This window comes from Psammomys obesus, unplaced genomic scaffold (genome assembly GCF_907164565.1).
Source record: "Psammomys obesus unplaced genomic scaffold, mPsaObe1.curated_primary_1811, whole genome shotgun sequence".
NCBI lineage: Eukaryota > Metazoa > Chordata > Mammalia > Rodentia > Muridae > Psammomys > Psammomys obesus.
This window is the reverse complement of record NW_026588752.1, coordinates 10711624-10725118: the sequence shown is the minus strand read 5'-3', so window position 1 is coordinate 10725118 and position 13495 is coordinate 10711624. Positions and strand designations below refer to the sequence as shown.

The following is a 13495-nucleotide window of genomic DNA, read 5'->3' as shown; positions in this document are numbered from 1 at the left end:
CTGGCTCACGTAGTTTCAGGCCAAGGAGGAATGCATAGTGAGACCCAGTCTTCAAAAACTACGTCTGTGGCCACGGCGGGCAGTTGGGTCACGGTGGTGGGTTAAAGGTCAGAGGTCAGAGGCTCAGCCCTGAGGAGGCAGCGGTTGCAAAAGGAGCGCACCGGCGGTTGGGCGTGGGTGCCCTAAGGACACGCCCCCTCCGCCGGCCCCGCCCAGCCCCGCTGCGGGCTTGGAACGGAGCGCGCCGAGGACGGGGAGCGAGCAGCGTGGGGATCCCGCGGCGGCCGGGCTCGCGCGGCGCCTCCGCCTCCCCCTCCCCTCGGCCCTCGGGCCGCGCGGCCCGCGCCGCTCAGGGAAGATGGCGCTGCACTTTCAGGTCAGTGCGCCGGGCTGCGGGCCTGGGGCGCCGGGGAGCGGGCGGTGGGGGGCCCAGGCCGCGACCCCGAGCGCGGCCCCACGCCGGGGAACGGTGGGGCGGCGGGCGCCGAGGAGCGGGCTGCGCTCGGCCGCCGGGTCCGCCCTCGTCGGTGCGGCTGCAGCGGCGTCCCGGCGGCCGGGAGCCGGGGCGGAGGGGCCGCCACCCGGCCCTCACGCCCAGCCCGCGGTCGGTGTTCGCCCTCCGGGAGCCTGAGCTCCGAGGCTGGGGCGGCGGGAGCGCGGCAGCGCGGCTGGAGGACTGTCATTGGCCGGAGGCGGGCGGGCGGGTCGGGGCGCGGTGAGGCCGGGAGCGCGCAGCCTCATTGGCGGAGCCGCGGGGCAGGGCGCGGGGCTGCACCCGAGGGATGCGGCGGAGGCTTCCCGGTGGCTCAGGTCCTCGTCCCGTAGATAGCTAATGAGCCCTCCCCGCTGGGTAGATGTCTACGGTGGCGGAACGTTCGGGGGCTGCAGGGCCAGATCGGCTTGTCCTTTTAGGGCGCGCGGTAGTTACTGCACACTTGAAAACTGTTGTGGTAGACTTAGTCACGGGGTATCGCGGGAGCACAGGAAGGTGGCAGTCAATCCGTGTGCGGAGTCGAGCCTCCACTTGTTACTTGGTTCCTACTGATGGTACGTACACCCCTGAGCAAACTCCCTGCCTCGTTACTCTCAGGAACGTGGAACTCTAGCGGGAATTGTAGGAACTGTAGATGTCCAAGTAAAGAGGAAAGGAACTACTTTGCTGTGTGGGCCAAGCAAAGGATTGTGGAAGACTGACATCTTGCAGAAGCCTGTTCTTGGATCCTCAGATTGGTTTGAAAAGAAAGAGCTCAGGGGAAGTTGTGGATGGCAGATGACTTTAGAGATAGGCAGGTTGTTGGTGACAGCGTATCTGAGTGTCACATTCCCCTTGTAGATTTACATGGATCCTCAGGGCCCACGAGCTTACTGCTTTTTACTTCTTCTAAAGGGTATTTATAATCAGGAAATAGACCTGCACTTCATCTTTTGACTTACCTTTTTGTTTATTTTGTTTTTAAGGGTTTCCAGGTCAGAATTAGGAATTTATTACCACTTTAGTAAATATGCCTTGTGCGGAATTTTTACAGGAAGAAGCTCACAGGGAGAACTTACTGTGAATCAGAAATAGATAATCCGATGTCCATAGTACAGGTGTAAGTCTTGAGTAAATTAGAAGGTGTAGAAGAATTTTGGAACTTATTTGGACTTGGAAAGATGATGCCTGGTAATTGCCAAGTCCTGGAAACCTTCATATCCAAGAGCAATATTAAAAAAAATTAGATGTTGATGCCCAAATTAGCTGTATCATTCACAGAAATAGAAATTTACGTGATGCTGTTAAGTCATTTCTTCAGTGTTTTTTTTTTTTCATACTTGGTAATTATGTAGCTGTTATATGTGTATATGTATATATATGTATATATGTATATACATATATATATATGTAACTGTCCACAGGGCAATGCTGTGAGTGTGGACTGCCTGTGGTGTGCTTTTATCCTTCAATCCTTTCCATACTATACATCTAAAATAAACAGCAATATCACTATCAAAAAGCATACAGCAAGAAATGCATATTAAAATGATTTACAACATAACCACATGTTAATATCAAATGACAGTGCAAAAACTACAGTACTTTTGTCCACACTCACAGCATTGCCCTGTGGACAGTTACATATATATATATGTATATACATATATATACATATACACATATAACAGCTACATAATTACCAAGTATGAAAAAAAAAAAAAGGATGAAGACAAATGTAGATGATGGGCTGTTTCTCCCAGCAAAGAAAAAAACCGAAGCCCCAGGGCGGCCTTTAAAGTATAAAACTAAAGACCCAAGGCCTTTTAAATTTTCAAAACTTAGGCCTTAGCTGGGCAGACTCTAAACCATCTCACCTAAATTAACCTGTCCACCCTGCTTCACCCAGCCAGTTATCCTTCCGTTGTCCACAAACACATCTGTCTTCCTCCCAGTCTCCTAGTGAAAGGGCTTTTTTTTTTCTTCCCTTCCCAGAGTTCCTGTCCCCCTACCAGGAACTCCTGTCTTCCACTTCCTGTCCATCTACCCAGATGATTGGCCAATCAGACTTTTACTGACAACTGCTACATCCACACAAGACAATCCTCCACAGACAAAAAGCAAATTTGAGTAATTTTTAACATTTTACTTGTTTACTACTGTGTGTGTGCACTTGTGGAGGTTAAATTAACAACTTTGTGGAGTAGGTTCTCTCTTCTCTTTACATAGGTACCAGCCACCTGCTGAGCCATGATTTTCTTGTATAAAAATGGATCTCTGCAGTTACTGGCCCAAGAATTGCTAATATACAATGCAGCTGTAGTTCAATAAAGTTTGCAAGGAATTGAGAGCCCTGAAGTTGAGGAGCATTATGGCAGGTCATCAGAAGTTGACAATGACCCAGGGAAAATAATCATCAAAACTGATCCTCTTACAACTACAGGAGAAGTTGCCAGAGATCTCAGTGTGAGCTCATTCAAATGTCGTTTGACATTTGAAGCAAATTGAAAGGGCAAAAAACAAAAACAAAATCCTCAGTAAATGGATTCTTCTTGAGCTCATTGAAAAGTTTTAAGAAAACTGTTTTGAATTGGTGTCTCTCTTATTCCTTACAATGATGAACTGTTTCTTTTTTTTAATTTGATGAATCATTTCTTTATCAAATTGTGCCATGTAACCGAAAAATGACGGCTGCTGATAACCAGTTTAGTGGTTGAACTAAGGAGTTCTAAAGTGCTTCCCAGAGCCAAACTTGCACCATAAGAAGATCGTGGTCACCGTTGGATGGTCTGCTACTAGTTTGACCTATGATCATCTGAATCCTAGTTAAACCTCTGTATCTCAGAGGTGTGCTCAGCAAATCCATGACATGCATCCAAATCTGCACTTCCCACGGCTGCCATTGGTCAGCATTCAGGAAGGACCCACTTGTCCAGGACAGAACTGGACTGCATGCTGTGCAAGCAGCGCTTCAGTAGTTGAATTCATTGAGCTTTGAACTTTTGCCTCATCTAGCCAGGTTTGCTTTGTTCACCTGACCTCTTGCCAATCAGCTACTATGTCAAGTGCCTTGACAGTGTTTTACAGGGGGAAACAAACAAACAAACAAACAAACAAAAAACCCATTGCCAACAGGATGTGGAAATTGCTTTCTAAGAATGTTTAATTCCAAAGAGTGGGTCTTCATACTAAAAGAGTAAATGAAGTTATTTCTTACTGGCAAAGATATGTTGGTTTGTAATGGCTCATATTTTGATTAATAAAATTGTGTTTTAAGCCTAGTTATAATTATTTAACATTCACAATCCAAACCTGCAACTCCTTTTGCACCAACGTAATTTCGGATTCATTGTTGAAGGAAGGATTAGTTCCAAGAGGCCCGGGAAGAAGGCTTCTGGGATGCTCACCTAAAGAAGGACAGTACGTAGGAAACAAGTAACCTCAGAGCGAAGGCAAAATACTACTGCCAGTCAAGAAGCTTGATTCCAAAAGGCAGGAAAAATACAGGGAAGTAGTTTATCTGTCTTTAAAGATGGTTAGAAAGTTTGGTTATTTTTTGGGGGTGGAGAAGAGAACAAAAGCCTTTTTGTTGAACTATAATTGGTACATAATAAAATGCCTATGTTTAAACTGCAGAAGGATGAGTCCTGGCATACGTGTACAACTGTGAAATTGTCACTAAAATATTAAAATACCCATTGCTCACATACATTTTCCTGTGCTCTTATCTTTTTTTTTTTTTTTTTTTTTTTTTGCTGCCTCCTGTTCCCCTTCCTTGCTCCTTTGCTATTTCTTTTACCCAGCCAAGGAGACAGTGACCCCCAGCACCAGGGTCAGCTGTGCTGTGCGGCTCAGGTGAGGTGCAGGGCCAGCTCTCTAGAGTTCCACAGGCAATGAGGGACAAGGACAGTTCTGCACAGCCCTTGGACATCAGCATGGTCCCAGGCTACAGTCCATACCAGGGACTTCTACGTACTCTTTAGTGATAATACGAACCATGGACATCATGGTCCTCAGCCGCAGCGCTGGGTAGGACTTCACTGTTGTCTCAGGTGGCAGGGCAGGCTATACACATCAGGCTATTCCTTTCCATCCTTGCTTCTCCAGTTCCACCTCTTTATAATGCTCAAACTGCTTTGCTTCTCTTTCTCTCCCATCTCTCCATCACATACTTACACATCATAGTCGCTCCCACTGCAGGTGGGCCATGGCTGGTGGTGGGCCTCTGGGGGCCTTCCCCATCCCATGCCGCTTGACATGGCCAAGGGCAGCCCTCCCAAATTTTTTTTTTAACCATTACAATAACAAAATTTGTTGTTCCCTTCAAATCTTTTATAAAAATTCAAACTCTGCCATTTTAATTTTAAACATTGGAACTGGAGAGATTGCTCAGTAGTTAAGATCACTGCTGTTCATCTAGAGGACCTGGGCTTGATTCCTAGCACCTACATGATGGCTAACAAGCATCTGTACCTCCAGTTCCAGGGGATCCAATGCCCTCTGCTGGAGGCAGCGTACTAATGTGGTACACAGATTTGCATGCAAGTAAACATAAAAGTATACATGAAAGTGAATGTGAAAACACTCATACATATAAAATAAATAAAATTTAAAATAATTGGAAACATTTTGGGAGAAAAAGGGTGATTGGTAATGTTGACTGAATACTAAGATATACCTGTCCTTTCTTGAAGTTTATTAAATCAATATAGCAAAGCAAATAATGTCCAGACCTTTTTACAATATTTCTTAATAGACTTACTTAATTAGATAACATCAACCTGACTAATATTAATATTTTCGTCTTTAAATATTAGTTTTCTAGGTCTTTTGTAACAAATTGCCCTAGATGGGATGGCTTAAATTCAGATTTGCTCTCAGTTCAGAAGGTCAGAAGACTGAAACAAAGGGCAGATAGGGTTGGTTTCTTCAGGAGGCCTCTGTCCCATCTTATGGGTTTGGGAAGCTTTGGTACTTTTTGGTTTCAGATAAAGCCTTCCAGTCTCTGTCTTCCTGTGACCTTCTCCCCTGTATCTCTTATCTGACATGTTCCCCTCTCTCCCTTTCTTTTTCCAGAAAATTACTGTTTTGTTTTGTTTTTGTTTTTTTTTAGAGAGAGTGTGTAGTGATAATGACCATTACAAGTATGACTGTCTTCCATGCTCTATAAGGGTGCAAATGGTATTTTAGGGAAGTGAACATCTTTAAGAACATTTGCTGTTTTGGACTCTGTATCTTACACTCAAATTTCATAGTGCTGTAAGAGTCCCAGGCAGCTGGGCAGTGGTGGTGCAAACCTTTAATCGAGCCCCTGGGAGGCAGAGGCAGGCAGATCTCTGCGTTTGAGGCCAGCCTGGTCTACAAAGTGAGTCCAGGCAGGACAGCCAAGGCTACACAGAGATACCCTATCTCAAAACAAAACAAAACAAAACCCCATCCTCCCCCCCCCCCAAAAAAAAGAATCCCAGGCAGGCACTCACATGTCCCAATGTGTGTTGGTGCGTCGACAGAAGGAGTGTCCTACTTCATACCAATATTTTTATTTGCATGCAATGTTGGGGAAAGTTCTACTGTATAGGAAATGGGACCAGGTCTCCCACCTCTGAGCAATGACTTGTTTTATTTGGACAGAAATTTTGTATGTGACCCAGGATAGGCTTGCATTCTCAGTCTTCTGCCTCAGCCTCCTGAATGCTGGATTATAGAAATGTGCCACCTTGTCCTTCCTCTCTTATAAGGGCGCCAGTAATTGGGTTTAGAGTTGGATTTAGGGCCCACTTCAAATCTAGGATGACTTTATCCAAATTCTTTAAGTAAGGATTTATAAAGAGACTTTCTAGAGAAGATTATATTCGCAGACTGAGGCTTAGGAGTTGGGGCTATATTTTAGGGGATATAATTACTTACAGTGTTAAGACAGTAGTGAATGTGAGGTGTGCTATGGGCATACAACTCTGCCTCATTTAACTCTAACTGAAGTGATGAGCATAGGACAACATGCCTGCTTCCTCCCAAATGGTCGGATTACAGGTTTTCACCATCATGCGTGGTGAGGTTCTTTATTTTAATGAATCAATTTGAAGCCTTGTTTTTTGGCTCTTTTGGCAGAAAATCTCCAAATCGTGGCTACTGGGTTGTGGCATAGATAGGGAAGTAAGAAATGTGAAGGAGCTAAAGAGAGAGAAGTGAAACAAGGATGGAGCGATGAGGTCTCTTGTTTCAGTGCTACTTGTGAATTTGAGAGCATGAAGCCTCTGCTCATGACAGTTCGGGCCAGAACTGAACAAAATTGGCATTTCTTTTGGAATATCCCATTATGTTCATTTGGCTACCTGTTTTTTGAAATCTCTGCCAATGTTTTTGTCAAGTATGTAATTCAAGTTCCAAGTGAAATAATTTGTTTTAATAATAAATGGCTTTAAGAAGATTCTCTAAGCCAAGGGGGTAGCTGAACTCACTGTGTAGTTAATTGTTTCCATGTGTTTATTTATGGACAGAATGAGTTAGTCTTTATGCTCATAAGATAAAAACCTATACATTAATTAGTTAGAATGCTGTCAGAAATACTGTAGGATTAAAAATCACGATATGATCCACCTGAAGCACTATGAGGTCAGAAGGCCCAGATCAGCACACACATAATGATCATTAGTTCTTTGTTATAGGCGGTAGGGTTGGAAACAATAAAACAGTGTACATTGAGCTATCGACAGTGCGTATGTGGTCATTCTCGCTATCCCATCTCTTCATTGGTTGTCTCCTAGCTGTTGACTGGCCACTGTTTAATGCCTTGAAATGCGTACTTTTTTTTATAATAATTTTTATTTTTTATATTAATCACAGGTTATTTACTTTGTATCCCAGCCGTAGCCCCCTCCCTCCTTCCCTCCTAATCTTACCCACCCTTCCTCTCTCCCTCATCTCCTCCCGAGTACTTTTTTTTTTCAAGCCCTTATCAATGCTATTTCTTTGCCAACACTGCCTTCTAGTCAGTTCATTTGGCTTATCCTTTAGGTTTGAGCACTCTGGTTTTTAACATTTTAGCATACGTGTCACTTCTTTCAGGTATAACTTTGTAAAGGAGAGAATCTTTTCCTTTACATGAAGTTACATTGCATTATATAACTCAGTTTATAAGTAAATAATTTGGGAAGTAGGAAGTGTGCTTCTTTTGCCATGGTATCTAAGTGAGTCATTACTGCTCAATAACTATGTATTGAAAGGGTGTAGATAAGCATTATTTCTCCATCTCTTGTTTTCTGTGTTTAATATATTTATTTTTTCACTTACGTCAAATGCCTTTTTTTCTTTCTCTGAAGAATTTGGCTGAATTGGAAGCACTGTGTACTCATCTCTACGTAGGGACTGATCTCACAGAAAGAATAGAGGCTGAGAAAGCACTCTTGGAACTGATTGACAGCCCAGAATGTCTCAGCAAGTGTCAACTTTTATTAGAACAAGGAACAGTAAGTATGTGATGAGGGATTAACCGTGAGAGGTCAGGGTTAGTGATAATAGCAGTGGGTCAGCAGTGATACTCACAGCTGCTCTGTCAGAGAGGTTAAGCAGGAAAGAACTAGAAAGGCAGGGAAACAAACAGGAAACAGCCACAAAGTAGAAACAGGAATGTGATGAAGTAGTTTCTTGTTTTTTTTGGCCCTGCTTTGATGTCACATTTTATATGTTTATTTTAAGAGTGTTGGGGAATGAACCAGGGTCTTTTATATGCTTGGGAAACTCTACTGCCAAGTTATATCCCTCGTCCTAACAATTACATTTCAGAAATAACAACAACAATAACAAAAAAAACCCGGAGTGTTATAGGCAGGCAGATCATAGTTAACTCTAGAAGATCAAGGGATTATTCTGATGCATGCTAACTGGCTCTTTGTAACCTCATTGCAGACAGTCATAGCTATTTAGTCAGCCGATGCTGTAATATAACCAACACCATACTCTTGATTTGGTCTATGTATATGAGTTAAAGTAGTTCCCTGCAGTGAGAAAGCCATATATGAATAAAGAAGTATGAAATGATATGGCAGAGACTGCAGCAAAGAGGCAGGCAGATCTTTGAGAGTTCCAGGGCAACCTGGTCTACAAAGCGACTCCAGCCAGGTATACACAGTGAGACCTGCCTTGAAAAACCGAAAAAAGAAAAGACAAACAAAAAGTTTTTTAGGTGGGCACGGTGGTGTATGCCTTTAATCCCAGCACTTGCAAGGCAAAGGCAGGCAGATCTGTGTGAGTTCAAGGCCACCTTGGTCTACAAAGTGAGTTCAAGGATAGTCAGGGCTACACAGAGAAACCCAGTCTCAAAAAACAAAAACAAAATGCTTTATCACACTGAAGCTCAGATTGTATCAAATGTTTTTACATGTTACAAAATAATTGTTTTTTGTAAAAAATCATTTTCAGCTGTTTAAAACCATGAAAGCCATTTTTGGCTCAGGATATGCAAAAATAGAATTTGGTTCATGGGTTTTCTTTCTCTTTCTTTTCTTTCTCTCTCTCTCTCTCTCTCTCTTTTTTTTTGCCAGCTTGTAGTCTAGAGGAAAAAAATACCATTTTGGCAAGAAATGTATGGGAGTGGAATGAGTATATGAACTGAATTTTGCAAGATGAACATGGGCTTATAGAGGTTGAGCACACTGTTGAGAAAACTGGTAGTGAAGCTGGAGAGATGGGTCAGTGGTTAGGAGCACTTGAGGAAAGCATCACACCACTGCTTCACCACTGCTTCTGCTCCATTCCCACAATCTGACATCCTCAGGCCTCAGGGAACAGCTGCACACCTGTGGTGCACGCAAGCTCGTGTGAGCACACGTGCATAAACACAAGTTAAAAACACAAATCTTTAAGGAAAAATGAAAATTGATGGCCACGGAGTACTGTCAGACATAAATCTGAAGGAACACAGAACTCGTGGTGGGAAAGGCATTGCATAAGTCTTGTGGCCACAGCCTTCTGAAGAATGGAGCCCCAGTATGTGGTGGAAGAGTGAGCGAGCACATCGAGCAGAACTGCTAGGCCATGTTGAGTGTTTTAGTTGAACTTGTTCACACACATTTATTTTTCCCATTTACATGCTCCTGTTGAGATAGTTATATACACTTCCTTCAATAATCTAGTAATTATTTTATGATAATTTTTTATGAGAGATTGTATGCATTTGTGTGTCTAGTGCATCTCTTCTTCTTCTTCTTCTTCTTGCATAGGCGTATTTCAGGTATGTATTTTATTCATTATAAATCTACTTTGGAGAACTAGAAAAAAATACTGGTTTTGCTTAGAAAAATTTCTTATAATAGTTTTTTTTTTTGTGATAATAATAACAATTACTGTTCTTTACAGACATCCTATGCTCAGCTCCTTGCAGCAACATGTCTTTCAAAACTTGTTACCCGAATCAATCCTTTACCTGTTGAGCAGAGGATAGACATCAGTAAGTGATTCATTAATTCTTTTTAAACAAATTGTATTTTAAAACTAAAATATACTTTTAAGTTTGCTGAGCTTTCATTGGGCTTGTTATTTAGTTTTATTATTTTTTAAGGTAGGTAGTTAAGTCTTTCATGCAGTGATGTAATAGATAAGGCAATATGTAATTATAAAATTTTGTTAATAATAAATTTTGGATATGTGGTATTTGTTAAGATTTTCACTATTATATTTTATGCTCCAAATAAATTACTGAATTATTCTCATTTTACGAATGAGTAAATTTGATATGGTGAGCTGTGACTTGCTCAGGATCACACAACCTGGAAATAGAGTTGTCATTTAAATATGCTAAATCTGCATAAGTTAATGCTTTTAATTGATAGGTAACTGAATGCACAGAAAGAAACCAGCTCTGCAATGTTGCTCAGATTGGTACATCATAATCAGTGTGGATACACTTAAAACCCACAGCTGATTACTACTTTTAGTAAAAACATTGATACTGTCAGAGTAGTCATATATGTTTTGAGATTAATATACTTTACAATTTTATATATATGTCAGCTTGCATTTTATATGACAAACTTAATAATTAGGATATGTGATTACTTTTTCTTTGTAATAGAAACAGATTATTGTGTTATTTTTGTTCTTCAGACTCAAAGTTAATATAGTTTATATTTTTTATTAGAAAAATGAAAATATCTGATGTTTTTTAATCTTTAAGATCAAAATTCAGTGGTCAGAATCATCCAGTGATGCAGTATACCTCATTTTCTGATTGTTCCTGCCAGCCTTCAGTCTGCAGAAAGTTCTATACTTAAGACAGCAAAAGAGATAGATTTGCATTTTAAAAAGTGGTTCTAACAGTGTCATGACACAGGACATATCTTAAATAGACTTAATTCTTTTTTTTTTTTTTTTAAGAGAACTTTTAGGTTCTTAGCAAAAACTGAACAGAAACTATAGAGTTCTCTTATAGTCCCTGCCTCCATTCATGGATAGCTTTCCCCTGCTATCAACATCAATAGAGTATATTCTCTAGGTTTGGACAAGGTACAGTGCATGTGTCTGCTATTAGAGTAGTGTATGAAGTAGCTTCGCTAGCCTGCACATCCTGTGCCCTGCTGCTTTTCTCCTTACTGCAACCCCGATCTCTGAACAGCCTCCACTGTTTTCCTTTCTAGAAGAGCAGATAGTGAGAAACAGAGTATGTAGCTTTCTCAGATTCCCTTCTTTCATTTATAATCAGCCATGTCTTTTTATGACTTGACTCAATAATCTCATTTCTCTTTAGTTATGAATAATATTTTTCATTGTCTGAATGTACCTAAGTGAAGGATGTTTTGATTGCTTCCAAATTTTGAAAAAATTATGAGTAAAGTTGTTCTAGACATAAGCAGGTGTACATGGTGGCACATGGGAGTCTGAGATAGGAGGCTCCCGCAATTGAGACCAGCCTTGGCTAATTTCTGAGTTAATGCTATACAGCAAGGCTCTGTTTTGGGGGTTTGGAGAAGAAGGGGCACATGAAATAAATGAAACCTGAAGTCATGGAGAGGGTACTTTTGCTTTGTTCTTCAACTTGATGGGAAGCTTTTTAAAATTTCTCCTTGTTAAATGTGATATCATTTGTAGTTGTTGTTTTCTAGTAGTATTCTAGATAAAGTTGAGAAAGCTCCTTTTTATTCTTAGGTTTTTATCATAAATGGGTGTTATATTTGTAAAATGCTTTTCTTACATCTGTTGATATTATCATGTGGTTTTCATTATGTAGGCTGTGGATGATTTTATATGTTGAGCCAGCTTTTCATATCTAAGATAAATCCTATCTGTCCTGCTCTTTAGTTCTTTATACATTGACTTCAACCTCCTGAAATGTTGAGAATTTTTATAACTGTGTTCAAGAAAGATAGTTGGTTTCTAGCTTTGTGTTCTTGTAATGTTTTTGGTTTGTATATTAAGATAATTTGGAGACAGGGGTTGTTTTGTTTTCAGGACTGGGTTTCTCTGTGTAGCCTTGGTTGTCCTAGACTTGCTTTGTAGACCAGTCTGTCCTTGAACTCACAGAGATCGCCTGGCTCTTGCCTCCTAAGAGCTGGGATTACAGGCATGCATCACTCACTGCTCCTGGCTGGGGACAGGGGTTGTAGTCAGAGGCAAGTTTTCTTTTTAGATTCTTTAGTTTGAGTAAAGAACTCTTGTTTCTGTCAGTAGATCAGAATTTTTGTCATGATATATGTCTAATGGACATGTGTAATAACAGACATGTGTGTTAAAATGAAAAATGTGTAGAATGGCCTGACCAGCCACATTGCCTTTTCAGGTTAATATAAATTCTCATTCTTAGATGATGCACTTCTAGGAACCTCATTGTTTTCCTCAATTTCCACCATTGCCAAATTCTGGGCTCACCCCACTATTTTCTATATTACAAGTATAGCTAACAGTGGCCTTGTATTGATTTTCAGTCAGATACCATTTTCCTAGCTTAGTACTAAAGAACTTCTGCGAGCTTGTCATTGATGAGCCATCCTTGTTCAGGTGACCTTATATCTTCATCAGTGTTATCCAGTGTCTTGTGTCAGAAGATCTTCCTCTCATGTCAACTTATATCTGCCTCAGTGCATGTTCTTAACTGGTTTCCTTAGACCAGCATGCTCTCCTTTTCATCTTCAGACAGCTGTGTAGTTTAGGCTTGCTTGCTTTTGTAAGTCAGGCCCTTCCTTCCATTCTTCTTTTCAGCTTATCGAAGCGTAGTACACACTACATCAAAATATACAGGTAAACGCTTTCAAAAAGGTCAGTATTGCATAACCAGTTACAGGCCTTTAAAAAAAAGCTTTAGTTTTAGTAAATTCATGGTTGTATGACCATTCTCACAATTTGGTTCTAGAACATTTTCATCACCCCAGAAATATCAGATAGAGGCTGTCTCTGTCACAGTCTTCTGGTGTGCCCTCTGCATCTAGATTGATTTTTTTGTAGATGTTTCATAGAAAAGAGATCATAGTATATGTAGTTTTTTTTTTTTTTTATATGTACATGCTACCTTTCCTTAAGCAAAATGGTGTTGCATCAGTATGTCATTCCTTTTTTTCTTATAGGGCCTTTTATTTTTATTTTTTATTTTTTTACAATTTGAAGGACTTTTTATTTTTTTATTTTTAAAAAAAATTAAAATAAATTACAGTTTATTCACTTTTTATCCCAGCTGTAGTCCTCTCTCTCATTCCCTCCTAATCCCACCCTCCCTTCCTCATCTCCTCCCATGCCCCTCTACAGGTCCACTGATAGGGGAGGTCCTCTTTCCCTTCCATTTGACCCTAGCATATCAGGTCTCATCAGGACTGGCTCCTCTGTGGCCTCATAAGGCTGCTTCTCCCACAGGGGGAGGTGATCAAAGAGCCAGCTACTGAGTTCATGTCAGAGACAGTTCCTGTTCCCATTACTATGGAATTCACTTGGAGACTGAGCTGCCATGGGTTACATCTGTGCAGGGGTTTTAGGGTTCTAGGTTATCTCCATGCATGGTCCTTGGTTGGCTTATCAGTCTCAGAAAAGACCCCTGAGCCTTAT

At 41.1% G+C, this 13495-nt stretch overlaps 1 protein-coding gene across 1 annotated transcript in view; it reads left to right on the top strand.

Annotated features, from left to right (window-relative positions):
• The first annotated feature begins 337 nt into the window (after window positions 1–337).
• Ranbp17 (RAN binding protein 17) overlaps window positions 338–13495 on the top strand; it is a 316352-nt gene continuing 303194 nt past the window's right edge. Inside the window, exons 1-3 of the mRNA XM_055604851.1 lie at window positions 338–376; window positions 7792–7938; window positions 9827–9917. Of these exons, the coding sequence (XP_055460826.1) occupies window positions 359–376; window positions 7792–7938; window positions 9827–9917 (256 nt within the window). The 5' untranslated portion in view covers window positions 338–358. The remainder of the gene's footprint in view (window positions 377–7791; window positions 7939–9826; window positions 9918–13495) is intronic.